Below are 25,709 nucleotides of genomic sequence, written 5' to 3'. Positions count from 1 at the left end.
TGTTTGTGAGGAGAAGGTCAAGCTGTGCACGGCCCCTGGTCGGATCCTTCAGCACTTGTACCAAGAAGTTATCCCCAACATTCTCCAAAAACTTCCTGGATTGCCTGTGTACTGCCGTATTGGTTTCCCAACAGATGTCAGGGTGATTAAAGTCCCCCATGAGAACCAGGGCCTGCGATCTGGAAGCTTCGCTCAGTTGTTCGAAGAAAGCCTCATCTACCTCATCCACCTGGTTCGGTGGCCTGTAGCAGACACCAACCACAACATCACTGCTGTTTGCTCCTTTAAACCTGACCCATAGACTTTCAACAAGTTTTTCTCCCTGTTTATACTGGAGTTCAGAGCAATCATAGTGCTCTCTTACATATAGTGCAACTCCTCCTCCTTTTCTCCCCTGCCTATTCTTCCTGAACAATCTATACCCTTCCATGACAGTGCTCCAGTCATGCGAGTCATCCCACCAAGTCTCTGTTATCCCAATTAAATCATATTTCTTGGCCTGGGCCAGGGCCTCCAGTTCTTCCTGTTTGTTGCCCAGGCTTCTCGCATTAGTGTACAAACACTTCAGGTAACCAGTTGATTACCTGGGGTTTCCATTCGAAACTGGGGTCCTCCTTTCTCGCTCCTTGCTCTATGCATTTCTTCCCGGTATCTGACTTTCCCACTCCCCTCAGGGTTTTGGTCACCGTCCCCCGACGAACCTAGTTTAAAGGTCAGGGCACGGCCTTTTCACCTCTGAACGTCCTGTGGCTGTGAGTGCTTTACGGGTGGTGCAGGGGCATAAACACAGGTAGGCCCAGCTGGGCATGGCCCTCCCACTTGGCCCACTCAAGTCTGACCTGGAGGGCTCTGTCAGCCCGTACAGCTAACCAGAAAGGGAAAGCCACCCCAAAAGGCCATGTTTTCCACCCCACCCCATGCTGGGGCAGGACTAACTAACCCGAGATCAGAGAGGTTCCCAGTGGTGCAAGGGCATAGCCATGGCTGGAGTGCGGCCCATCCACTTACCATCCCGCCCCATCCAAATCTGAGCTGTAGGGCTACGTTTCCCCATACAGAGACACAGAAAGGCGGGGCGGGAATCCACCCCCAGGGGCCATCCCTTCCTTCCCCCCATGCTGAGGCAGGACCAAGTCACCCTAGACCAGAGCGCAAAGCACGGGAGCTGCTCTCCAGAGCCCCACGTCGTTACTGTGTGATCGGGAGCACCTGCCATTGCCTGGCGAGGGATTCCTGCAGGGAGCAGCTCCCCCTTAGGGGCTTGGCATTCGTAGCTCCCCCTTTTGGAACCTCTTCCCTCCCAGGCACCTCTCCTAGGTTGCCTTTCCTGAGTCGCTCCCTGAGCCAAAGAAATAAAAGGAACTATTTCTTCACTGTCAACCTTTGGAACTCCTTGCCAGAGGATTCTGTGAAGGCCAAAACTATAACAGGGTTCAAAAAAGAACTACGTCAGTTCACAGAAAATAAGTCCCTCAGTGGCTATTAGCCCATGTGGCCAGAGATGCAGCATCCTTTTCTGAATGTCAGGGATCAGTTTTGGGGCCAATTTTATTTAATCTTTTTATTGCTGACCTTGGCACCAAAAGTGGAAGTGCCCTGATAAAATTTGCGGATGACACAAAGTTGGGAGGTATTGCCAATTCAGAAAAGGATCAGGATATCATACAGGAAGATCTAGATGACCTTGTAAATTGGAGTGATAGCAATAGGATGAAATTTCATAGTGAGAAGTGTAAGGTTATGCATTTAGGGATTAATAACAAGAATTTTAGTTATAAGCTGGGGACACATCAGTTGGAAGTAACTGAGGAGGAGAAGGACCTCGGAGTCCTGGTTGATTATAGGACGACTATGAGCCGTCATTGTGACATGGCCGTGAAAAAGGCTAATACGATCTTGGGATGTATTAGGCGAGGTATTTCCAGTAGGGATAAGGAGGTGTTAGTGCCATTATACAAGGCATTGGTGAGACCCCAGTTGGAATACTGTGTGCAGTTCTGGTCTCCCATGTTTAAGAAGGAGGAATTCAAACTGGAACAGGTACAAAGAAGGGCCACTAGGATGATCCGAGGAATGGAAAACCTGTCTTATGAAAGGAGACTCAGGGAGCTTGGCTTGTTTACTTTAACCAAAAGAAGGCTGAGGGGGGACATGATTGCACTTTTCAAATATATATATGGGATAAATACCAGGGAGGGAGAGGAATTATTTAAGCTTAATACCAATGTGGACACAAGAACAAATGGATATAATCTGGCTAGTAGGAAGTTTAGACTTGAGATTAGACGAAGGTTTCTAACCATTAGAGGAGTGAAGTCCTGGAACGGCCTTCCAAGGGAAGTAGTGGGGGCAAAAGATCTATCTGGCTTCAAGATTAAACTAGATGGGTTTATGAAGGGGATGGTTTGATGAGATAACATGATCTTGGTAACTAATTGACCCTTCATTATCAGTGGGAAATAGGTCAATGGAGGGATGATAGGAGTTACTAGAGAGAACTTTCTGGGTGTCTGGCTGGTGAGTCTTGCCCACATGCTCAGGGTTCAGCTGATCGCCATATCTGGGATCGGGAAGGAATTTTCCTCCAGGGAGAATTGGCAGGGGCCCTGGAGGTTTTTCGCCTTCCTCTGTAGCATGGGGTACAGGTCACAGCTGGAGGATTCTCTGCACCTTGGGGTCTTCAAAGTATTTGAAGGCTTCAATATCTGAGATCTAGGTGAGAGGATTATTCTAGGAGGGGTAGATGAGATTTTGTGGCCTGCACTGTGCAGGGGGTCAGACTAGATGATCATAATGGTCCCTCCTGACGTTAAAGTCTATGAGTCTATGTCCCTCACCTGTGTTTGCCAGAGCCTGGGAAAGAGTCATGGGGTGAATCACGCAATGATTGCCTGTTGGGTGCATTCCCTCTGGGGCACCCGGTATTGGCCACTGGGCTAGATGGACCTTTGGTCTGTCCGTTTTGAGGTTCTTACCTAGAACCCAAATGCATCTGCCCCTGGTGCAGCCCACTAGACCTCACTGCCCTTCCTGAACTGAGATAGAGCCCAGGACTTCTAATGGGGTCCCTCTCCCTCTAAAGAGTTAGTAAAAAAAAAAAAGGAAGTGTCTATCTGAACATTTGAAACCCGACAGTATCCCATAAGTGACTTTCCACAAGCCCTCAGAACATATGCCAGAGCTGAGTGGGTCTAATGTGTCTTTCCCTTATATGGGAGTTAGACATTTTCCTTCCGCGGAACAGCACTTCCCTTTATTGAATTGCTCCTGCTAGTTTTCACGCCAGTTCCCCACATTATCAAGATGATTTTGCATTTTCTTCCTTACCCCCAATGCTCTTACAACCCCTCCCGGCTTGGTTTCACCTGCACATTTTATAACCCTACTCGGTGCGCCAATGTCAACGTCATTAATGAACATAGAGACCAGTGCCCAACGCAGGGCACATCCCTGAAACTTCCTTCTAGAGACAGCATCAGCTGTTGTTAACTACTCTCAGCATGTGTGTTTTCAAACACCTGTGCACCCACCTGATAGTGGTTTTATCTAGACCGTCTTTCCCTCATTTGCTATGACAGGAGTGTCTCTCGAAAGCCTTCCTAAAATCAAGACGTAGCACATCTACCACTCTCCTCTCCCCCCATTAGGTCAGTAAGGATGTCAAGAAGAAAATTAGAGAGGTGTGGCAAAATTTGTGCATTAGCTGCTTTCCCATTGTCTGATAGTTTATTTCAGTGTCTTATGAGTTATGGAAGTTACACTGTTTATTCTAGAAACAGCTTTTAAAACCAATGGTGCCTTAGAGTCTAATATATGTATGTATGTTATCATGAACTTTCGTGAGCAACACCCATTTCCTCCCATGAAAAGATCTTTGCCACTTCCTCTTTGTTCCCGATTTTCAAAGCAAGGAGTTGTATTCACCCTTCTCTCGTGCTCTGGGACCTCACCCGTGCTCCGTGAATTCTCTGTGAAAGCATTAATAGTTCTGAGATTGGCTCTGCTACTTCCCTAGGTTCTGTCGGGTGAATTTCACCAGGCACTGCGCATTTGAAAGCATCTAACTTGATTTGTCTCCTTGGCTTCTGCTCTTTCCGTTAGCTGCGGAACCATCGATGACACCAGACCCGGATCTCTCAGCACCATCTGCTGCAGAGGCTTGGAGGGTCGCTACGTCACCATCATCATCCCAGACACGCCGAGGACATTCATGCTGTGTGAGGTCGAGGTTTTCTCTCAGAGCTGTGCCCCACCACCAGGGGGTAAGGAGCTGGTACAATGTGACTGGAAACCTGTTCCCTTTCATGTTACACCCCAGTCCCTTCTGCACCAACCTCGGCCTAGTGAGGCAACAGAAGCCCTGGGAGACTTCCCTTCCCACTGCTCACCTGGGCATTGGCTGCTCCTGGCAGCAGGGGCAGCTGGGGGAGGCTCCATGTCATCATTGAGCCTTGGCCAGCAGCTCCAGCTGGATGTGAGATACGGTGGCCTGAGAGAGGCTCTCTAGACTGAGACTCCAGCACCAAGCTGCTGTCACTCCCGTTCCTCAAGTCACTGGCTCCCACGGTGAACCTGGCCCTCACAGAGTCCCTGGTTCGTGTGTCACCACCGGGAAGTGGCTCTGGCTCTGATGCAGAAAGGTTTTGTCGAGCCCCACCCTTTCTGGCAACGGGCACGTCCCACCTCCCCTCTTCTCGCCTTCTGATTCCAGCTCGGAACTTGGCGCTGCGACGTCCGGTCGCTCAGTCGTCCAGGTTTTTGGGGACTCAACTAGACGCGATTGGAAATGTCGTGGATGGAAATCGTGATGGGGATTTTAATCACGGCTCCTGCAGCCACACCCTGTACGACACAGATCCCTGGTGGACCGTGGACTTGGGCCGCCGGCATTCTGTCTCCATGGTGATCGTGAAGAACAGGGAAGACGAGTGCTGTTGGAAGAGGCTGCAGGGGGCCCAGATCCGCGTGGGAGACTCCCTGGCCAACCACGGCAAGGACAACCCCCTGTGAGTTGCTTCCCCCTTGTCTGCGGTGAGATGGGTCCTTCCAGCTCAGCACTGGGCTTGGGTCTCATTTGCTGGGGGGAGCCTCAGCCTGGTGCCTTCCGCTCTGAGCAGCTGGATGCTGGGAGTGTTTCCATCCACTTACCATCCAGCCCCATCCAAATCTGAGCTGTAGGGCTATGTTCCCCCATGCAGATACACAGAAATGCGGGGCAGGAATTCACCCCCAGGGGCCATCCCTTCCTTCCCCCCATGCCGAGGCAGGACCAAGTCACCCTAGACCAGAGCACAAAGCACGGCAGCTGCTCTCCAGAGCCGCATGGCGTTACCGTGTGATCGGGAGCACCTGCCGCTGTCTGGGGAGGGATTTCTGCTGGGAGCAGCTCCCCCTTAGTGGCTTGGCACTCGTAGCTCCCCCTTTGGAGCCTCTTCCCTCCCGGATCCCTCTCCTAGGTTGAATTTCCTGGGGCGCTCCCTGAGCAGCTGCCCTGAGCCCTGCAGTGCTAGGAGCTTCCTCTGTGATCGGTGCGTGCGACTGAGCCCCACAGCCCTGCCCTAGTGCCAGGAGCCACCACACAGCCCTAGAGCACCACTGAGTGGGCCTTGGGGGGAGCTGCAGTACCTCCCCCCTTCCCGAATTCTGAAGCAGTTTTCTGCTCTCCCTTGGCCCAGACAGAGCCCTTAACAGCCACAAGCCAGAGTGTGACTGCGATGAAGTTGGGGCTGGGAGCAGCAGAGCCCTTGGGGCCGGGGTGGGGGGTTTGTATCCAAACAGAGGCAGGGTGATTAAGGTCACAAAAGGCTTGTCAGGAAGGTGAACTAAGGCTCATGAGCTGATCCCTAAAGCATTGCCAGGCACAACCGTTCCAAGATGGGAAACAAAGGGTGGGCAAACGGGAGTTTTGCGAGGGAATTTAGAGGCAAAGTGTGTGGGGGGGAGGGGGCTAGATATGCTTAATATTCTGCAAACTAACAGCAAAACCACCTGCTTAAAACACAATCAAGAGCAGAGGGTATGTCTACACTAGCCCCCTAGTTCGAGGAGTAACGGTAGTTCAAATTAGAGATCCTAATTCGAACTACGTACTCCGTGCCGCGTGTAGCCGCGGGCATGGAGTTCGGACTAAGGGACTTCTAAAAATGGCGGCACCCGGGAAGATGCAAATGAAGCCCGGGATATTTAAATATCGAATGCCTACATTAGCCTCCCTAGTTCGAACTAGGGGGCTAGTGTAGACATACCCAGAGTTAGCTCTGGGAGTGAAAAGAGGATGCAGGTAGAAGCCCGTCACCGAGTGCGGACTATCACAGCTATTGCACACAATGTAGCATTTATGATTACCTAGGGACTGAGTCCGCACTAGCGGACATTTAAAAATGGCGGCGCCCGGCTTTATTCAAATGAAGCCCGGGAAATTCAAATCCCGGGCTTCATTTGCAACTCCGGTTGCCTACATTACCACCCTAGTTCGAACTAGGGTGGTAGTGTAGACATACCCTTGATGACATTGTCATCACACGGACCCACAGAAAGGAGACCCTGGAAGAGTTCCACAGGGATTTCAACAACTTCCACCTTGCCATCAACCTCAGCTTGAACCAGTCCACACAAGAGATCCACATCTTGACACTACAGTACAACTGCAGTAATTACTCGTTTAACATGTGCCCACTTAACACGTTTTCGCAATAGCACTTTTTTTTAGGGAATGTTTTTCAAATAACACAATGGTCCCCGAAACAACACGAAAATAATCACGTGGCGGACTACTTTGCGCGGCAGTATAAGTTGGTGAAAACAGCAGTAATATGCACGAGCGGATGAATACACGTGGTCACCGTGCTTCTCTGCTCACTCACATGTTTATCTTTGTGTTTTAAAAAACCGCGGAGACTTGTGTTACTAGATATCTAATGTTGATGTTGACAACCCAGCACCAATAAAAAATGGACTTTGCCACCACCACCACCTGAAACACAGCCCCCAACTTTTCTATTATTTTAATAGGAAAATTGATACACACCCCATAGCACATTTTCGCTTAGCACAAATATTTTCAGAAATGCGTCTATAGTGTTAAATGAGGAATTACTGTATACGACAGCCACATTTGCACAACCTTATACCGGAAACCTACCGACCATCATACTTACCTACATGCCTCTAGCTTCCATCCTGGGCATATTATCCGATCGATTGTTTCCAGCCAGGCCCTAAGATACAACCGGATTTGCTCCAATCCCACAGACAGAGACAAACACCTACAGGGTCTCTATCAGGCATTCTTAAAACTGAAATACCCACCCAGAGAAGTGAAAAGAACAGATTGACAGAGCCAGACATCAGCTTCTTGAAAATCGGCCTAACAAACAAAGAAAACAGAACACCACTACTCATCACCTGCAGCCTAGTCATCACCTACAGCCCCAACTTAACCACCCTCCAGGGCATCATTAACAATCTACAACCTATTCTGGAAAACAACCCCTCACTCTCACAGGCCTTGGGGGACAGGCCAATCCTCGCCTACAGACAACCTCCCCCTACCAACCTGAAACAAATTATTTGCAGCAACCACATAGCACACCTCAAACATACTCACACAAGAGCCAGCTGGTGCCAACTGTCCACACATCTATACAAGCGACATCATCACAAGACTCAACCACATAAGCCACCACATCAGGGGCTTGTACAAGTGCACATCTGCTAATGTGATCTATGCCATCAAGTACCAGCAACGCCCCCCTGCCATGGATGTTGGCCAAACTGGACGGGGGCTTAATGCACACAACTCAGATATTCGAAATGGTAACTCACAGAAACCTGTAAGAGAACATTGTAGCTTGCCCCACGCTCATTAATGGATTTAAAGGTGGCCATTCTCTTACAAAGTAATTTCAGAAATCAACCAGACAGTCTGCGGAACAGGCCTTCATATGTAAATGTGCCACTGTCTCTTATGGCTTGAAAAAAAAGACATAATGGCCCATCCAGTTCATATTCGACACCCAACTGATATCCAAAGCTAAATATCAGACACCTACAGCCCACTCTATTAGCCTCATTTAGAACAGACACTTTACTTGACATGGGGTTTTTTCCTCCTCCTCTCCCCTCTTTTTCTGCTCTTTATTTGAAGCTCTGTGCTTCTTGTTCCATATCTGTCATCTGAAGAACTGGGTTGTGCCCACGAAAGCTCATGATCAGGGCTCGCCAAACCGCGGCAACCCCCGCTCACCAGCCGCGCTGTCCGGTGATCTGCACATGCGCAGATCGTTCTGCGCATGCGCAGATGGCCAGAACCCGGCTCTTACAGGTTACAATCTACTCGCCATGGACAAATAGATTGTATAATTTGTCGAGCCCTGCTCATGATAGTATCTATATATTTTTGGTTAGTCTCTAAGATGCTACAGGACCATTCTTGGCATTTAAGTTTTTTTAGTTACCGACTAACACGGCTACCCCGCTGAGACTTTTGAACACATGAGAACTAGGAGTCATTCAATGAAATTAATAGGCAGCAAATTTAAAACAAACAAAAGAAAGTATTTCTTCACGGTCAACTAGTGGAACTCTGGGCCAGAGGCTATTGTAAAGGCCAAAACTAGAAGTGTTTAAAAAAGAACTAGATCAGTTCATGGAGAAGAGGTCCCTCAGTCGCTATTAGTCACTGTGGCCAGATATCCAAAACCGTGTTCTGCACGTCCTTCGCCTCTGTTTGCCAGAGCCTGGGAAAGGGTGATGGGGTGAATCACGCAATGATTGCTGTTGTGTGCATTTCCTCTGGGACACCTGGTACTGGCCACTGTCAGAAGACAGGAGTTTGGGCTAAATGGATCTTTGGTCTAACCCAATCTGGCTGTTCTGAGGTTCTTAAACTAATGGGTTGCAATGGTAGAAAAAAAATGGTGTGTCTGGAAACTGTAGGTACTGGGGGTACTTAGAAATGTGTTTTGTGTGTGTGTGTTTTTAAAAAAGGGTACTTTATAAAAAAAGTTTGAGAAACACTGGCCTAGATGGACATTTGATCTGACCCAGTCTGGCTGTTCTGAGGCTCCCACAATATAAGAACTAGGGGTCACTAAATGAAATGAATAGGTAGCAGATGTAAAACAAACAAAAGGAAGTTTGCTTCACGCAGTGCACAGTCAATCTGTGGAACTCCTTGCCAGAGGATGATGAAAAGACTAGGGTTCAAAAAAGACCTAGATACATTCATGGAGGTTAAGTCCATCAATGGCTGTTAGTCAGGATGGGTAGGAATGGTGCCCCCAGCCTCTGTTTGTCTGGAAATGGACGACAGGGGGGATCATGTAGTGATCCCCTGTTGTGTTCCCTCTCTCTGGAGCACCTAGCATTGGCCACTGCTGGCAGACAGGACACTAGGTTGGATGGACCTTTGGTCTGACCCAGTCTGGCCGTTCTTATGTTCTTCACAAATCCACATTAGCTATGACATCACTTTATCATCCTCCTGCTGCTTTCAGACTCTTCCACAAATGGTTCCAGTGTCTTCAGAGGCATCTAATACGGGCTGGCTGTTCCTGTCTTTGAACATGGGGAATATGGGAAATTCTAGACCAAAGTTTGCCCTTCTCGAGTCCCCGGGGACCTCCCCCGTCCTTTGTGAGCTCTTTGAAAGCATGAGTAGTTCTGAGATTGGCTTGGCTACTTCCCTAAGATCTGGGGGTGGATTTCACCAGGCTCTGTGCATTTGAACTCATCTAACTTGTTCGGTCTCCTTGGCTTCTGCCCTTTCCTTTAGCTGCGGGACCATCACCGAACCCAGACCCGGATCCCTCAGCACCATCTGCTGCAGTGGCTGGCAGGGCCGCTACGTCACCATCGTCATCCCGGGCAGGGCGGAGTATCTCAACCTGTGTGAGGTCGAGGTTCTATCTCAGGGCTGTGTCCCACCACTAGAAGGTAAGGAGCCGGCACAATGTGAACGGGACCCTGTTCCCTTTCCCGGTATATACCCCAGTCTCTTGAGGCAGCAGAAGCCCTGGGAGACGCTTCCCTTCGCACTGCTCACCTGGGCGTGGGCTGCAGCTGGCAGCGGCAGGTGGGAGTGGGGGATCCATGTGAACATCGTGCCCCATCCCTGCTAGAGGAGCAGCTCCAGCTGGGTATGAGACATGGTGGCCTGAGAGAGGCACCAAGCCCCAAGAGACCCCAGCGCCAAGCGTTGTCACTCCCCTCCCCTGGGTCCCTGGCTCCCCCGGTGAACCTGGCTCTCAGGCCGCGCCTGGTTTGCGTGTCACCTCTGGGAAGCAGCTCTGGCTCCGTGTGGGCGACAGGGCTTCTAGAACCCCTGTCCAGTGGCACTGGGCAGGTCCCACCTCCCCTCTTCTCTCCCTCGGAGTCCAGCTTTTAACTTGGCGCTGGGACGTCCGGCCACGCAGTCGTCCACGTTGGCGAACACAACTGGACAGGGCGTGGCTGGTAGGGCCGTGGATGGAAAACGTGATGGGCTGTGGGAACAAGACTCCTGCAGCCAAACTCATCGCGACATGGAGCCCTGGTGGAACGTGGACTTGGCCGGCCGGCATTACGTCTCCGTGGTGATCGTGAAGCACTTGGAAGACGAGTGCTGCGGGGAGAGACTGAAGGGGGCCGAGATCCACGTGGGAGACTCCCTGGTGAACCACGGCAAGAACAACCCCCTGTGAGTTGCTTCTCCCTTGTCTGCAACGAGATTAGTCCTCCCGGCACGGGCACAGGGGCTGGGTCTCATAGCCAGCCAGGGCTTCCCCTCCGAGCTGCCTGGGGCCGCGAGTGCTTTGCCGGTGGTGCAGAGGCCTCTCCACAAGTGAGCCTGGGTGGGTGTGGCCCATCCATTTGGCCTGCAAGCCCTCCCAAACCTGCGCTGCAACAAGTCACTGGGGGTACATGACACCCGATCTGCCCCAAGGTTCATCCCCACTCTACCCCCACCCCCTCTGCCCTCTTCCTACTCCTGCCCTGCTGCTTCCTGCCCCGTTCCACCCCGTTCCCTGGATGTGTCCTCCCCCCTCCACCTCTTTCTGCCCCCGCTCCCACTCATGGGCAGCAGGTGAACTGGCTGTAGGGGGAGAGGGTCCAGAAATTGGGGAGGGTCCAGAGAAGAGAAACAAGAATGATGAAAGGTCTAGAGAACATGACCTATGAGGGAAGGCTGAAAGAATTGGGCTTGTTTAGTTTGGAAAAGAGAAGATTGAGGGGGGACATGAGAGCGGCTTTCAGGTATTTAAAAGGGTGTCACAAGGAGGAGGGAGAAAAATTGTTCATCTTGGCCTCTGGGGATAGAACAAGGGTGTGTCTAGACTACAGGGTTTTGTCGACAAGGGTACGTCTAAACTAGATGGCTCCATCGACTGAGCCATGTAGATTTGTTTGTTTGGCAAAGTCAAATGAAGCCGCGATTTAAATGATCGCGGCTTCATTTACATTTACATGGCTGCTGAGCCGACAAACAGCTGATCAGCTGTTTGTCCGCTCAGCGCGCTAGTCTGGACGTTCCCCTGCCAACATCAAAGCCCTTTGTCGGCAGCCCTGGTAAACCTCATCCCACAAGGAATAACAGGGCTGCCGACAAAGGGCTTTGATGTCGGCAGGGGAGCGTCCACACTAGCGCGCTGAGCGGACAAACAGCTGATCAGCTGTTTGTCGGCTCAGCGCGGCAGCCATGTAAATGTAAATGAAGCCGCGATCATTTAAATCGCGGTTTCATTTGACTTTGCCTACGTGTCTAATCTACATGCCTCTGCCGACAGAGGCATGTAGTCTAGACACAGCCCGAAAGTGGACTTTTGTTGACAAAGTTATACCTGTGTCTACACTACTGCCGAGTTCTGTCGACAAGAAGTCGACAGAACATGGCAGTTTTGTCGACGGTGGTAAACCCCATTCTACGAGGAATAACGCCTTTTGTCGACAGAGTTTTGTTGACAAAAGGCGCTTTTGCATCCACACTGCGCTTTTTCAAAAGAAAGCATCTAGACTCTCTGTCGAAAAGGCGGCTTTCTTTTTGTCGACAGAACTGGCTGTAGTCTAGATGCTCTTTGTCGACAGAAGCTTTGTTAACAGTATCTGTCGACAAAGCCTGTCGATAAAAGCCTGTAGTCTAGACGTACCCCAAGCAGCAATGGGCTTAAACTGCAGCAAAGGAGGTTTAGGTTGGACATTAGGAAAAACTTCCTGCCTGTCAGGGTGGTGAAACACTGGAATAAATTACTCAGGGAGGTTGTGGAATCCCCATCTCTGGAGATATTTAAGAGCAGGTTAGATAAATGTCTATCAGGGATGGTCTAGACAGTATTTGGTCCTGCCATGAGGGCAGGGGACTGGACTCGATGACCTCTCGAGGTCCCTTCCAGTCCTAGTATTCTATGATCTTCCACGTCTATTTCCCTCCTGCTCCCTCGTTATCTTTTCTTCATCCCAACCTTGGTGCCCATGTCTGGAGATGAATACATTTGCTCACCTTCAGTGTTAGTTTGATGCTATGAGCTGCCTCCCTCTTAAAATAAGGGATAAGGGATCTTTCGGAAAAGGCTTTATTTTCCAAAAGATCCGCGTCTAGACTGGCGCTTTTATCTGACAAAGCTCCGTGCTGAAAAAAAGCGGCAGCCATTTTTATGCTAATGAAGGGGGGGAGATTTAAATCCCCACTTCATTAGCAATTGCGATACGTCTAATTTGCATCTCTTTTACAAAAAAGGGATGCCATCTAGACGTAGCCACAGTGTTTGGCAAGTCAAAGATAACTGAGGAAGGAACCTTTTTTGCATTGCTTGTTCTTTTATCTGCTCCGCTTTCCTTTTCCAACACTGAGCTCCAGACCGCATCTTTTTATCTGCTGTGGTGGTAATTTTCTGAAAAATTAACTGTTTCACCTAAATGATCAAAATACACAGGGCTCGACAAACCACTATTTCTACTCGCTCATGGCAAGTAGATTTCAGCTGGTCGCTCCATGTGCCCCGTTCACCGGTGCTGCGCACATGAGCAGTGCCGGTCTGGCGCATGCGCGATGCTGGGCTGGCGAGTTTGTCAAGCCCTGAAAATAGAGAACAATGGTAGTAATGTAGAAAGGTGAGAAAGGGACGGGTGCCTACTCTTTATTTCCGAGATATACTCTGTGGCTATGTCTACACTACAGAGCTTTTGCAGAAAAACTTGTGGAGCAGCTACACCTCAAGCGTGTTTTTGCGCAAAAAAATCAAAAGAAGAGAGGGAGTTTTGCTCAAGAGTTATTCTCATAGACTCATAGACTCATAGACTTTAAGGTCAGAAGGGACCATTATGATCATCTAGTCTGACCCCCTGCACAGTGCAGGCCACAGAATCTAACCCACCCCTCTTAGAATAATCCTCTCACCTATATCTCAGATATTGAAGCCTTCAAATACTTTGAAGGCCCCAACATGCAGAGAGTCCTCTAGCTGTGATCTGTGCCCAATGCTACAGAGGAAGGCAAAAAACCTCCAGGGTCTCTGCTAATCTACCCTGGAGGAAAATTCCTTCCCCACCCCAAATATGGCGATCAGCTAAACCCTGAGCATGTGGGCAAGACTCACCAGACAGACACCCAGAAAGTTTCCTATAGCAACTCCTATCATCCCTCCATTGACCTATTTCCAACTGATAATGAATGGTCAATTAGTTACCAAGATCATGTTATTTCATCCAACCATCCCCTTATCATAGAATCCTAGAACTGGAAGAGACCCTAGAAGGTCATCAAGTCCAGCCCCCCGCTCTAGGCAGGACCAATCCCATCTAAATCAACCCAGCCAGGGCTTTGTCAAGCCGAGACTTAAATACCTCTAGGGATGGAGACTCCACTACTTCCGTAGGTAACCCATTCCAATGCTTCACTACCCTCCTAGTAAAATAGTTTTTCCTAATATCCAATCTGGACCTTTCGCACCACAACTTGAGACCATTGCTCCTTGTTCTGCCATCTGTCACTACTGAGAACAGCCTCTCTCCAGCCTCTTTGGAACCTCCCTTCAGGAAGTTGAAGGCTGCTATCAAATCCCCCCTCACTCTTCGCTTCTGCAGACTAAACAGACCCAAGTCTCTCAGCCTCTCCTCGTAGGTCATATGCTCCAGCCCAGCCCCCTAATCATTTTGGTTGCCCTCCGCTGGACCCTCTCCAATGCGTCCACATCCTTTTTGTAGTGGGGGGACCAGAACTGGACACAATAGTCCAGATGTGGCCTCACCAAAGCCGAATAAAGGGGAATAATGACATCTCTGGATCTGCTGGCAATGCTCCTCTTAATGCATCCTAATATGCCATTAACCTTCTTGGCTACAAGGGCACACTGTTGGCTCATATCCAGCTTCTCATCCACTGTAACCCCCAGGTCCTTTTCTGCAGAACTACTACCTAACTGGTTGGTCCCCAGCCTGTAACTATGCTTGGGATTCTTCCATCCCAAGTGCAGGACTCTACACTTGTCTTTGTTGAATCTCATGAGATTTCTAGTGGCCCAATCCTCCAATTTGTCTAAGTCACTCTGGACCCTATCTCTGCCCTTAAGCGGATCTACCTCTCCCCCCAGCTTAGTGTCATCTGCAAACTTGCTGAGGGTGCAATCTATCCCCTCATCCAGGTCATTAATAAAGATATTGAACAAAACCGGCCCTAGAACCGAACCTTGGGGCACTCCACTAGAAACCGACTGCCATCCTGACATCGAACCGTTGATCACTACCTGCTGGGCCCGGCCTTCTAGCCATCTTTCTATCCATCTTACCGTCCATTTATCCAATCCACATTCCCTTAACTTGCTGGCAAGAATATTGTGGGAGACGGTATCAAAAGCCTTGCTAAAGTCAAGGTATATAACATCCACTGACTTCCCCATGTCCACTGAGCCAGTTACCTCATCATAGAAACTAATCAGATTGGTCAAGCATGACTTGCCCTTTGTGAATCCATCCTGACTATTCCTGATCACTTTCCTCTCATCCAAGTGTCTCAAAATGGATTCCTTTAGGATCCCTTCCATGATTTTTCCAGGAACTGAGGTAAGACTGACCGGCCTATAGTTCCCTGGATCGTCCTTCTTCCCTTTTTTGAAGATGGGCAGTACATTTGCCTTTTTCCAGTCATCCGGGATTTCTCCCAATCTCCACGACTTTTCAAAGATAATGGCCAAAGGCTCCTTAATGGCATTTGCCAACTCCCTCAGTACCCTCGGGTGCATTAAGTCCGGACCGATGGATTTGTGTACATTTAGCTTTTCTAAATATTTCCTAACCTGTTCTTTACCCACCACGGGCTGTCCATCTTCTTCCCATCTTGCGTCACTTAGCACAGAAGTCCACGAGCCGACCTTGTCCGTGAATACAGAGGCAAAGAAAGCATTGAGTACTTCAGCTTTCCCCACATCATCTGTCGCTAGGGCTGTGTCCAGACTCAGGGGTTTTTTCGGGAAAAGTAGCCTTTTCCCGAAAAAACTTCCCCTGCATCCAGACTCAAGCCACGTTCTTTCGAAATTATTTCGAAAGAACGCGGCTTTTCTTTCGATGGCGGTAAACCTCGTTTCACGAGGAAGAACGCCTTCTTTCGAAAGTTCCTCTTTCGAAAGAAGGCGTTCTTCAATGTAAATAGGGCTTCCTCGAAAGAGAGCCTCTTTCGAAAGAAGCCTGCAGTCTAGACATAGCCTAGGTTACCTCCTTCATCCATTAGGGGCTGCACACCCTCTCTGATCACCTTCTTCTTGTTGACATGCCTGTAGAAACCTTTCTTGTATCCTTCACATCCTTAGCCAGTCGCAACTCCATTTGCACTTTCGCCTTCCTGATAACCCCCCGGCATTCTCGAGCTATACATTTAAACTCCTCCCTAGTCATTTGTCCAAGTTTCCACTTTCTGTAAGCTTCCTTTTTGTGCTTAAGTTCACCAAGGATTTCCCCTGTAAGTCAATCTGGTCTCCTACCAGGTTTGCCTCTCTTGTTACGCGTCGGGATGGTTTCTTTCTGTGCCTTCAATAAGGCTTCTTTAAAATACTGCCAGCTGTCCTGGACTCCTTTCCCCTTCATGTTAACATCCCAGGGGATTCTGCCCATCAGATCTCGGAGGTAGTCAAAATCTGCTTTTTTAAAGTCCAAGGTGTGTATTTTACTACTCTCTTTCCTTCCTTTGGTCAGGATCCTGAACTCTACCATCTCATGATCACTGCTTCCCAGGTTGTCACCCACCTCTATGTCCCGTATTAGTTCCTCCCTGTTTGTGAGGAGAAGGTCAAGCTGTGCACAGCCCCTGGTTAGATCCTTCAGCACTTGTACCAAGAAGTTATCCCCAACATTCTCCAAAAACTTCCTGGATTGCCTGTGTACTGCCGTATTGGTTTCCCAGCAGATATCAGGGTGATTAAAGTCCCCCACGAGAACCAGGGCCTGCGATCTGGAAGCTTCGCTCAGTTGTCCGAAGAAAGCCTCATCTACCTCATCCACCTGGTTCGGTGGCCTGTAGCAGACACCAACCACAACATCACTGCTGTTTGCTCCTTTAAACCTGACCCATAGACTTTCAACAAGTTTTTCTCCCTGTTTATACTGGAGTTCAGAGCAATCGTAGTGCTCTCTTACATATAGTGCAACTCCTCCTCCTTTTCTCCCCTGCCTGTTCTTCCTGAACAATCTATACCCTTCCATGACAGTGCTCCAGTCATGCGAGTCATCCCACCAAGTCTCTGTTTTCCCAATTAAATCATATTTCTTGGTCTGGGCCAGGGCCTCCAGTTCTTCCTGCTTGTTGCCCAGGCTTCTCGCATTAGTGTACAAACACTTCAGGTAACCAGTTGATCGCCCTATCTTCTCCATTCGAAACTGGGGTCCTCCTTTCTTGCTCCTTGCTCTATGCATTTCTTCCCGGTATCCGACTTTCCCACTCCCCTCAGGGTTTTGGTCACCGTCCCCCGACAAACCTAGTTTAAAGCCCTCCTCACTAGGTTTGCAAGCCTGCCCGCGAAGATGCTCCTTCCTCTCTTCGTTAGGTGGATCCCATCTCTTCCTAACAATCCTTGCGCCCGGAACAGAGTCCCATGGTCGAAGAAACCAAAGCCCTCTCTGCGACACCACCTGCGCAACCACGCATTTACGTCCTCAATTCGACGATCCCTGCCCAGTCCTTTCCCTTCAACAGGGAGGATGGACGAGAACACCACTTGTGCTCTGAATTCTTGGATCCTTCATCCCAGCGCTACATAATCCGGAGTAACCTGCTCAAGGTCATTCTTGGCCATATCATTAGTTCCTACATGAAGAAGCAGGAAGGGGTAGCGATCTGAAGGTTTAATAAGCTTGCTAAGCCTCTTAGTGACATCCCGAATGCGAGCTCCTGGTAAGCTCTTTCTATGAAGCATAACTCCGTTTGGCTAAAGCGCTCTTCCACAAAAGGTATGTGTGGATGGAGAGCTGCCTCTTTTTGTGCAAAAAAACCCTATTGAAAGAAGCACAGGTGCCCTGGTGGCCATTCTGTGGATAGCGGTCAGCGCTTTCTTTCGAGAGAGCGTCCCTGCAGTCTGGATGTTCTCTTGTGCAAAAGAGCATCGCTTTTTCGATGTGCTTTTGCAGTGTGGACATGCTCCTGCACAAGAAGATTTTGTGGAAGATCTCTTCCACAAAAAGCTTCTTGCGCAAGAAGCCTGCAGTGTAGACATAGCCTGTTTGTATGCCTGTTTGTCTGTGTCTCTGTCCCCCAGCTGGGGGACATGCACCCCTCCCCTGGTTGTGCCCACTGGAGCTACAGCAGCCATGGACACTTCTCTCCTGACCCAAGCTGCAGCAGTGAGAGAGAGCTGGGGTTGGCCTTTCTCCCCAGGGTAGCCTGAATACTGAATCCCTCATCCCCAGCTCAGAGCAACGATTTAAATGAAGAAAAAAAAACCTCTTGAGTTAAGAACCCCAGCAACACCGGGTAAATCTTCTAGTTGATATACATTTTCAAACAGAGAAAAAAATTCACATCCATCTAATATAGTGCTACTTGACAACTGTTGCCCTACGTGACTGCCTAGATCGCCTACATAGTCAGGCCGGCCTTGTACCTGATAGTAATTTAATCTAGACAATCTTCCCTTATTTTCTTTATGAGAAGGAAGAGTCACATGCGAGTCTCTCCGAAGCCTTATTAAATAAATTCCTATCACATCTACCACTTCCCTCTGTCCATTAGGCCGGTTAATCTGTTAAAGAAGAACATTAGATTGGAATGGCATGAGCTGTTCTTCGCAAATCCACGTTAGCTATGGCATATCACTTCATCCTCCTCCTGCTGCTTTCACACTGTTCCATAATGTGTTCCAGTGTCTTCTGAGGTATCAAAATTGCACTGATTAGCTTAGAATTCACCACGTCTTTCTTCCCTGTTTTTCAAAGACAGGTACAATGTTTGCTCTTCTCTAGTCTTCTAGGACTGCACCCGTCTTTCTGCATTACTAGTTCTGAGGTTGGTTCAGCAAGTTGCTTAAGTTCTGAAGGGTGAATTTCATCAGGCACTTTAGATTTGAATACATGAGGGCAGGGGAGTGGACTCGATGACCTCTCGAGGTCCCTTTCAGTCCTAAGTATTCTATGATTCTCATGTTTGATTTTCTTGACTTCTGCTTTTTTCTATAGCTGTGGGACCATCACCTACACCAAACCCGGATCCCTCAGCATCATCTGCTGCAACGGGCTGGAGGGCCGCTACGTCACCATCGTCATCCCGGGCAGAGTGGAGTATCTGACCTTGTGTGAGGTCGAGGTTCTATCTCAGGGCTGTGACCCAATACCAGAAGGTAGGGAGCTGGCAGAACACGAATGGGACCCTTTCCAATTATACCCCAGTCCCTCGTGTGCCAAACTCGACCTAGTAAGACAGTAGAAACCCTGGGAGCCTCGTTCCTTCCCACGCTGATGGGGGCTTGGGCTGCAGCTGGCAGGGGCAGGTGAGGGAGGCTCCATGTGAACAACAAAGGAGGATCCCGATTCAGATGGGGAAGGCAGGGCGAACAACTGATTATCTGAGGTGTTTGTACTCTAATGCGAGAAGCCTGGGCAACAAACAGGAAGAATTCGAAGCCTTGGCCCAGTCAAAGAACTATGATTTGATTGGAATAACGGAGACTTGGTGGGATGACTCGCATGACTGGAGCGCTGTCATGGAAGGGTATGAATTGTTCAGGAAGAACAGGCGGGGGAGAAAAGGAGGAGGAGTTGCACTATATGTAAGAGAGCAGTAGGACTGCTCAGAGCTCCGGTATATAGAGGGAGAAAAGTCTGTTGCGAGTCTCTGGGTTAAGTTTAAGCAGTGATCATGAGATGGTAGATTTCAGGATCCTGACCAAAGGAAAAAAGGAACGTAGCAAAATACACACCTTGGACTTCAGAAAAGCAGATTTCGACTCCCTCAAACAACTAATGAGAAGGATTCCCTGGGATGCTAACATGGAGGAGAAAGGAGTCCAGGAGAGCTGGCAGTATTTTAAAGAAGCCTTATTAAAGGCACAGAAAGAAACCATCCCAATGCGCAGTAAGAAAAGCAAATATAGTAGGCGACCAGATTGGCTTACTGGGGACATGCTTGGTGACCTTAAACACAAAAAGGAAGCTTACAAGGAGTGAAAACTTGGACAGATGACTAGGGAGGAGTATAAATATATTGCTCGAGAATGCAGGGGATTTATCAGGAAGGCAAAAGCGCAATTGGAATTACAGCTGGCAAGGAATGGGAAGGGGAACAAGAAAGGTTTCTACAGGCATGTTCGCAAGAAGAGGGTGATCAGAGAGGATGAGGGGCCCTTACTGGATGAGGGAGGTAACCCAGGGTATGTCTACACTACCCTCCTAGTTCGAACTAGCGGGGTAATGTAGGCATACCGCACTTGCAAATGAAGTCTGGGATTTGGATTTCCCGGGCTTCATTTGCATAAGCAGGGCGCCGCCATTTTTAAATCCCCGCTCGTTTGAACCCTGTGCCGCGCGGCTACACGCGGCACAAACTAGGCAGTTCGGACTAGGAAGCCTAGTCCAAACTACCGTTACTCCTCCTTCCACGAGGATTTAAAAATGGCACACGGTTCGAACGAGTGGGGATTTAAAAATGGCGGCGCCCCGCTTATGCAAATGAAGCCCGGGAAATTCAAATCCCGGGCTTCATTTGCAAGTGCGGTATGCCTACATTACCCCCCTAGTTCGAACTAGGAGGGTAGTGTAGACATGCCCCTAGTGACAGATGATGTGGGAACAGTTGAAGTACTCAATGCTTTCTTTCCTTGTGTCTTCACAGACCCGTTCAACTCCCTGACTACTGAACTAGGCAACGCAGTATGGCAAGGAGGTGGACATCCCTTGATGGGAAACCAAGAGGTTAGGAACTATTTGGAAAAGCTAAACATACACAAATCCATGGGTCCAGATTTAATGCATCCGAGGGTACTGAGGGAGTTGGCAAATGTCATTGCAGAGCCTTTGGCCATTATCTTTGAAAATTCATGGAAATCGGGAGAGGTCCCAGATGATTGGAAAAAGGCAAATGTAGGGCCCATCCTTAAAAAAGAGAAGGATGATCCAGGGAACTACAGGCCAGTCAGGCTTACCTCAGTCCCTGGAAAAATCATGGAGGGGATCCTCAAGGAATCCATTTTTAAGCACTTGGAAGAGGGGAAAGTGATCAGGAATAGTCAACATGGATTCACAAAAGGCAAGTCGTACCTGACCAACCTGATTAGCTTCTATGATGAGGTAACTGGCTCCGTGGACATGGGGAAGGCAGTGGACGTGATATACCTTGACTTTAGCAACGCTTTTGATATGATCTTCCACAATATTCTTGCCAGCAAGTTAAGGGAATATGGGTTGGATAAATGGACTGTAAGATGGATAGACAGCTGGCTAGATTGTTGCATCCAGTGGGTAGTGATCAATAGCTCGATGTCAGGATGGCGGTTGGTTTCTAGCGGAGTGCCCCAAGGATTGGTTCTAAGACCGGTTTTTTTCAACATCTTTATGAATGACCTGGATGAGGGGATGGATTTCACCCTCAGCAAGTTCGCAGATGACACTAATCTAGGGGGAGAGGTAGATACGCTGGAGGGTAGGGATAGAGTCCAGAGTGACCTGGACAGATTAGAGGATTGGGCCAAAAGAAATCTGATGAGGTTCAACAAGGACAAGTGCAGAGTCCTGCACTTGGGACGGAAGAATCCCAAGCATCGTTACAGGCTGGGGACCGAATGGCTAAGTAATAGTTCAGCAGAAAAGGACCTGAGGATTAAACTGGATGAGAAGCTGGATAGGAGTCAACAGCGGGCCCTTGTATCCACGAAGGCTAATGGCATATTAGGGTGCATTAGAAGGCGAATTGCCAGCAGATCCAGAGAAGTGATTATTCCCCTTTATTCGGCTCTGGTGAGGCCACATCTGGAGTATTGTGTCTAGGTCTGGGCCATCCACTACAAAAAGGATGTGGATGCATTGGAGAGGGTCCAGCGGAGGGCGACCAAAATGATTAGGGGGCTGGAGTACATGACCTATGAGGAGAGTGATTTGGGTATGTTTAGTCTGCAGAAGCAAAGAGTGAGGGGGGATTTGAGAGAAGCCTTCAACTTCCTGAAGGGGGGTTCCAAAGAGGCTGGCGAGAGGCTGTTCTCAGTGGGGGCAGATGGCAGAACAAGGAGCAATGGTCTCAAGTTGCGGTGGGAGAGGTCCAGGTTGGATATTAGGAACAACTATTTCCCTAGGAGGGTGGTGAAGCACTGGAATGGGTTCCCTAGGGAAGTAGTGGGGTCTCCATCCCTAGAGGTGTTTAAGTCTGGGCTTGACAAAGCCCTGGCTGGGTTGATTTAGTTGGTGTTGGTCCTGCCTAGAGCAGGGGGCTGGACTTGATGACCTTCTGAGGTCTCTTCCAGCTCTATGGTTCTATCATTCTAACGGCCAGCCGGTCGGCTCTGGTATTTTCTTTTGAAAGGACAAAACCGTTCCATAGGTCACCACAGCAATAGAGGAGAGATTGAAAGGGCTTCCTGTCCCTGCTCAAAGGATCTCATTCTGGATCACTTCTTGCATACGATCATGCCACAACCTTCTCCAAAACGTACTGTCCACTCCACAAGGGCCCAATCCTCCTTGGCGGCCTTCTTAGCTCAGATTACAATCCAGGAGATGCAGTCACTTGGTCACGTGGCCCACCTTCTCCTAGACTCCTAGAACGCTCGAACTGCAAGGGACTCAAGAGATTCTTGAGTCCAGCTTCCTGCTCTCATGGCAGGACCAACCACCGTCTAGATCAGAGTTTCTCAACCAGTGGTGTGAGTACCCTTAGGGGTACACAAGAGGGCTGTGTCTAGACTGCATCCCTTTTCCGTAAAAGGGATGCAAATTAGACACATCGCAATTGCAAATGAAGCGGGGATTTAAATCCCCCCTGCTTCATTTGCATAAACATGGCTGCCGCTTTTTTCCGGCTCGGAGCTTTGCCGGAAAAAAGCGCTAGTCTAGACGCGGATCTTTCGGAAAATAAAGCCTTTTCCGAAAGATCCCTTATTCCTTATTTTAAGAGGAATAAGGGATCTGTCGGAAAAGGCTTTATTTTCCGAAAGATCCGCGTCTAGACCGGCGTTTTTTTCCGGCAAAGCTCCGAGCCGGAAAAAAGTGGCAGCCATGTTTATGCAAATGAAGCGGGGGGGATTTAAATCCCCACTTCATTTGCAATTGCAATGTGTCTAATTTGCATCCCTTTTATGGAAAAAGGATGCAGTCTAGACACAGCCGAGAAGTCTGGGAGGCACGTCAACACAACTGAAATTTGGAGAAAACTAAATTTTTGTTTTAAATTTACAGCGTTTTATTATTTTTGTACTTTTTACATACAAAAAATTCATTGCCTGCCCAGTTAAGATTTTTATCTAACCTGCTCTTAAAAAAGCTAGCTAATTTATTCCAGCTAATCTATTCCAGTGTTTAACCACCCTGACAACGAGGAAGACTTTCCTAATGTCCAACCTTAAACCTCCCTTGCTGCAATTTAAGCCCATTGCTGCTTCTTCTCTCATCAGAGGTTAAGGAGGGAAAAAATTCTCCCTCTTTCTTGTGACACCCTGTTAGATACTTGAAAACCGCTCTCATGTCTCGTGTCAGTTGTCTCTTTTTCTGAACTAAACAAGCCCAGTTCCTTCAGCCTTCCCTCATAAGTCATGTTCACTAGACCTTCAATCATTTTTGTTGCTCTTCTCTGGACCGTCTCCATTGTCACCGAATCTTTCTCGAAATGCGGTGCCCAGAACTAGACACAATGCTCCAACTGAGACCTAATCAGCGCAGAGCGGAAGAATGACTTCTCCTGTCTTGCTCACGACACTCCTGTTCATGCATCCCAGAATCATGGTTTTTTGCAGCAATGTCACACTGTTGACTCATATTGAACTTGTCGTCCAATAGGACCCCTAGATCCCTTTCTGCTGGACTCCTTCCAGGACAGTCCCTTCCCATTTTTTGTGTGTGCAACTGATTGTTCCTTCCTCAGCAGTTTCCTTATTTAATTTCATCCTATTTACCTCACACCATTGTTCCAGGTTGTCCAGACCGTTTTGAATAGTAATCCTCCAGAGCACTTGTAACCCCTCCCGCTTTGGGCTCATCCACAAACTGTATAAGTGTCCTCTCTATGCCGTTATCTAAAGTGTTGATGAAGATATTGAACAGAATCGGTGCCAAAACTGATCCCTGCACAACCCCACCGCTTATGCCCTTCCAGCATGACTGTGAACCATTGATAACGCCACTCAGAATAGTTCTCCAACCAGCTATGCACCCAGTTTATAGTGGAACCCTCCCAGGTTGTCTCAAATGGTTTGCTACAGACGAGGTATACCATGTCTACTGCTTCCCCCTTACCCACAAGGCTTGTTACCATGTCAAAGAAAGCTAGCAGGCTGGTTGGACATGATCTGTTCTTTACAAATCCATTTTGATTGTTACTTATTGCCTTGTTATCTTCCAGATGTTTGCTGACGAATACCTTAATTATTTGCTCCATTGTCTTTTCTGGCACAGAAGTTAAGCAGGCTGGTCTGTCGTTTCCTGGTGTGTTCTTATTTCTCTTTTTATAGCTGGGCACTAGATTTGCCCTTTTCCAGTCTTCTGGAGTCTCTCCTGTCTTCCATGACTTTTTGAAGATGATCGCTAAAGGCTCAGATACGCCCTCAATCAGCTCAACTATTCTAGGATGCATTTCAACAGCCCCTAATAATTTCTAAACATCCAACTTTCCTAAGTAATTTTAACTTCTTCTTTTCCTATTTTAACTTTGGAATCTACCTCCTTTTCTCCAGCGTACACTATTGTAGGCATCCAGTCACTGCCAACCTTCTTCATGAAAACTGACACAAAGAAATCATTCAGCACCTCTGCCATTTCCACACTTTCTGTTCTTGTTTTTCCCTCGTCAGTGAGCAATGGGCCTACCCTGTCCTTGGTCTGCCTCTTGCTTCTAGTATATTGTAGAATGTTCTCTTGTTACCCTCTATGTCTCTAAGTAGACTGAGCTCGTTTTGTGCCTTCACCTTTCTAACTTTGCCCCTTCACACTTGTGTTACTTGTTTCTATCCATCCTTTGTACTTTCACCTAGATACTAGACACACTAGGCTGTCATGCAGCAGGCCAGAGATGACACCCACTTTGGAGGAGCAATTCCACACTCTGATCTCACTGCTTGCAAGTCACCCAGGCGGGAATGGACACATGCAAGCACTTGAAGAATTAAAAACTCTTACCCACCTCTCGTTAGTGCTGCTCTTCGAGATGTGTCACACACATCCATTCCAGAACCCCCACCAGCCCCGCTCTCACGGAGCATAGGAGTTGAACCAAGGGATACCCCCAGGGGAAAATCCCCAGTACTTGGATTGGAGCACTTGCACACCTACATTGCCGCAGACATGTGTAACACATCTCGAAGAACAGGCATTGTGAGAGGTAGGTAATTGGTTTTTTCTACCCTGAGCCCATAATTTCCATGTGGGCTGCAGTGTCTCCGTTAGGTGGATGTCCAGCCTTGATCTAAAGCCTGCAAAGGAAAGAGAATCCACCGTGGCCCTCAGTGATCTGCTCCAGCAGTTAATGACCCGATAAAATGCACGTCTTATTCCTCGTCTGCATTGGGTGGTGACGGGAATAGGGACACGCCGTCTGGGTCCGTTATCACTCCGTGCTTTGCCCTCTGCAGGCTCAGAGTTAAAGGGCCGTCAGTCCTGCTGCCAACTCGCCTGGGCTCCCTAATCTCAGCCTCTCCCTCTTGTCTTTGCAGCTGCGGGACTGACACCGTTCCTGGGTTCTTCACTGTATGGCCATTACATCAGCATCACCTGCCCTGTGGCACCAGCTGGAGGTGAGCGCTCGGAAGTGGGTGACAGTCTGTGAAGCACCTCTCCTTGCGCTGGGGGCAGGGGCAGTGGGATGCAGAATGAGCCTCTGTCCCCTAATAAACTTCTCTGGTCCCTTTCTGCATCTCTCCGGTCCATTGTCTCTGTCCCCCAGGTTACCCCTCCCCCCGCCTTCCTTCCTGCCCCCATGGGTAACACGGTTCTGATCCCACAGAGCCAGAGAGGCCGCGGCTCCAAACCCCAGATGGCTTTGAGTTAATCCAACTCTTCTGCTTCCAGCCCTTCCCACGCCCACTGCCCCGGCCCCAGCCTGCTCCCCTGCCTGAGTACAACCC

At 48.9% G+C, this 25,709-nt stretch overlaps 1 protein-coding gene across 1 annotated transcript in view; it reads left to right on the top strand.

Moving 5' to 3' along the window:
• The window catches only part of LOC112547122 (uncharacterized), a 44,742-nt gene extending 19,244 nt beyond the window's left edge, over positions 1-25,498 (top strand). The window contains exons 9-15 of the mRNA XM_089776126.1: positions 4,102-4,262; positions 4,712-5,006; positions 9,776-9,936; positions 10,381-10,678; positions 18,631-18,791; positions 20,282-20,361; positions 25,299-25,498. Of these exons, the coding sequence (XP_089632252.1) occupies positions 4,102-4,262; positions 4,712-5,006; positions 9,776-9,936; positions 10,381-10,678; positions 18,631-18,791; positions 20,282-20,361; positions 25,299-25,310 (1,168 nt within the window). The 3' untranslated portion in view covers positions 25,311-25,498. The remainder of the gene's footprint in view (positions 1-4,101; positions 4,263-4,711; positions 5,007-9,775; positions 9,937-10,380; positions 10,679-18,630; positions 18,792-20,281; positions 20,362-25,298) is intronic.
• Positions 25,499-25,709: the final 211 nt, after the last annotated feature.

Source organism: Pelodiscus sinensis, chromosome 2 (assembly GCF_052426305.1).
Source record: "Pelodiscus sinensis isolate ZL-2025 chromosome 2, ASM5242630v1, whole genome shotgun sequence".
Classification (NCBI taxonomy): Eukaryota; Metazoa; Chordata; order Testudines; family Trionychidae; genus Pelodiscus; species Pelodiscus sinensis.
The sequence above is the reverse complement of the archived record's forward strand: the minus strand, read 5'-3'. Positions and strand labels throughout refer to the sequence as shown.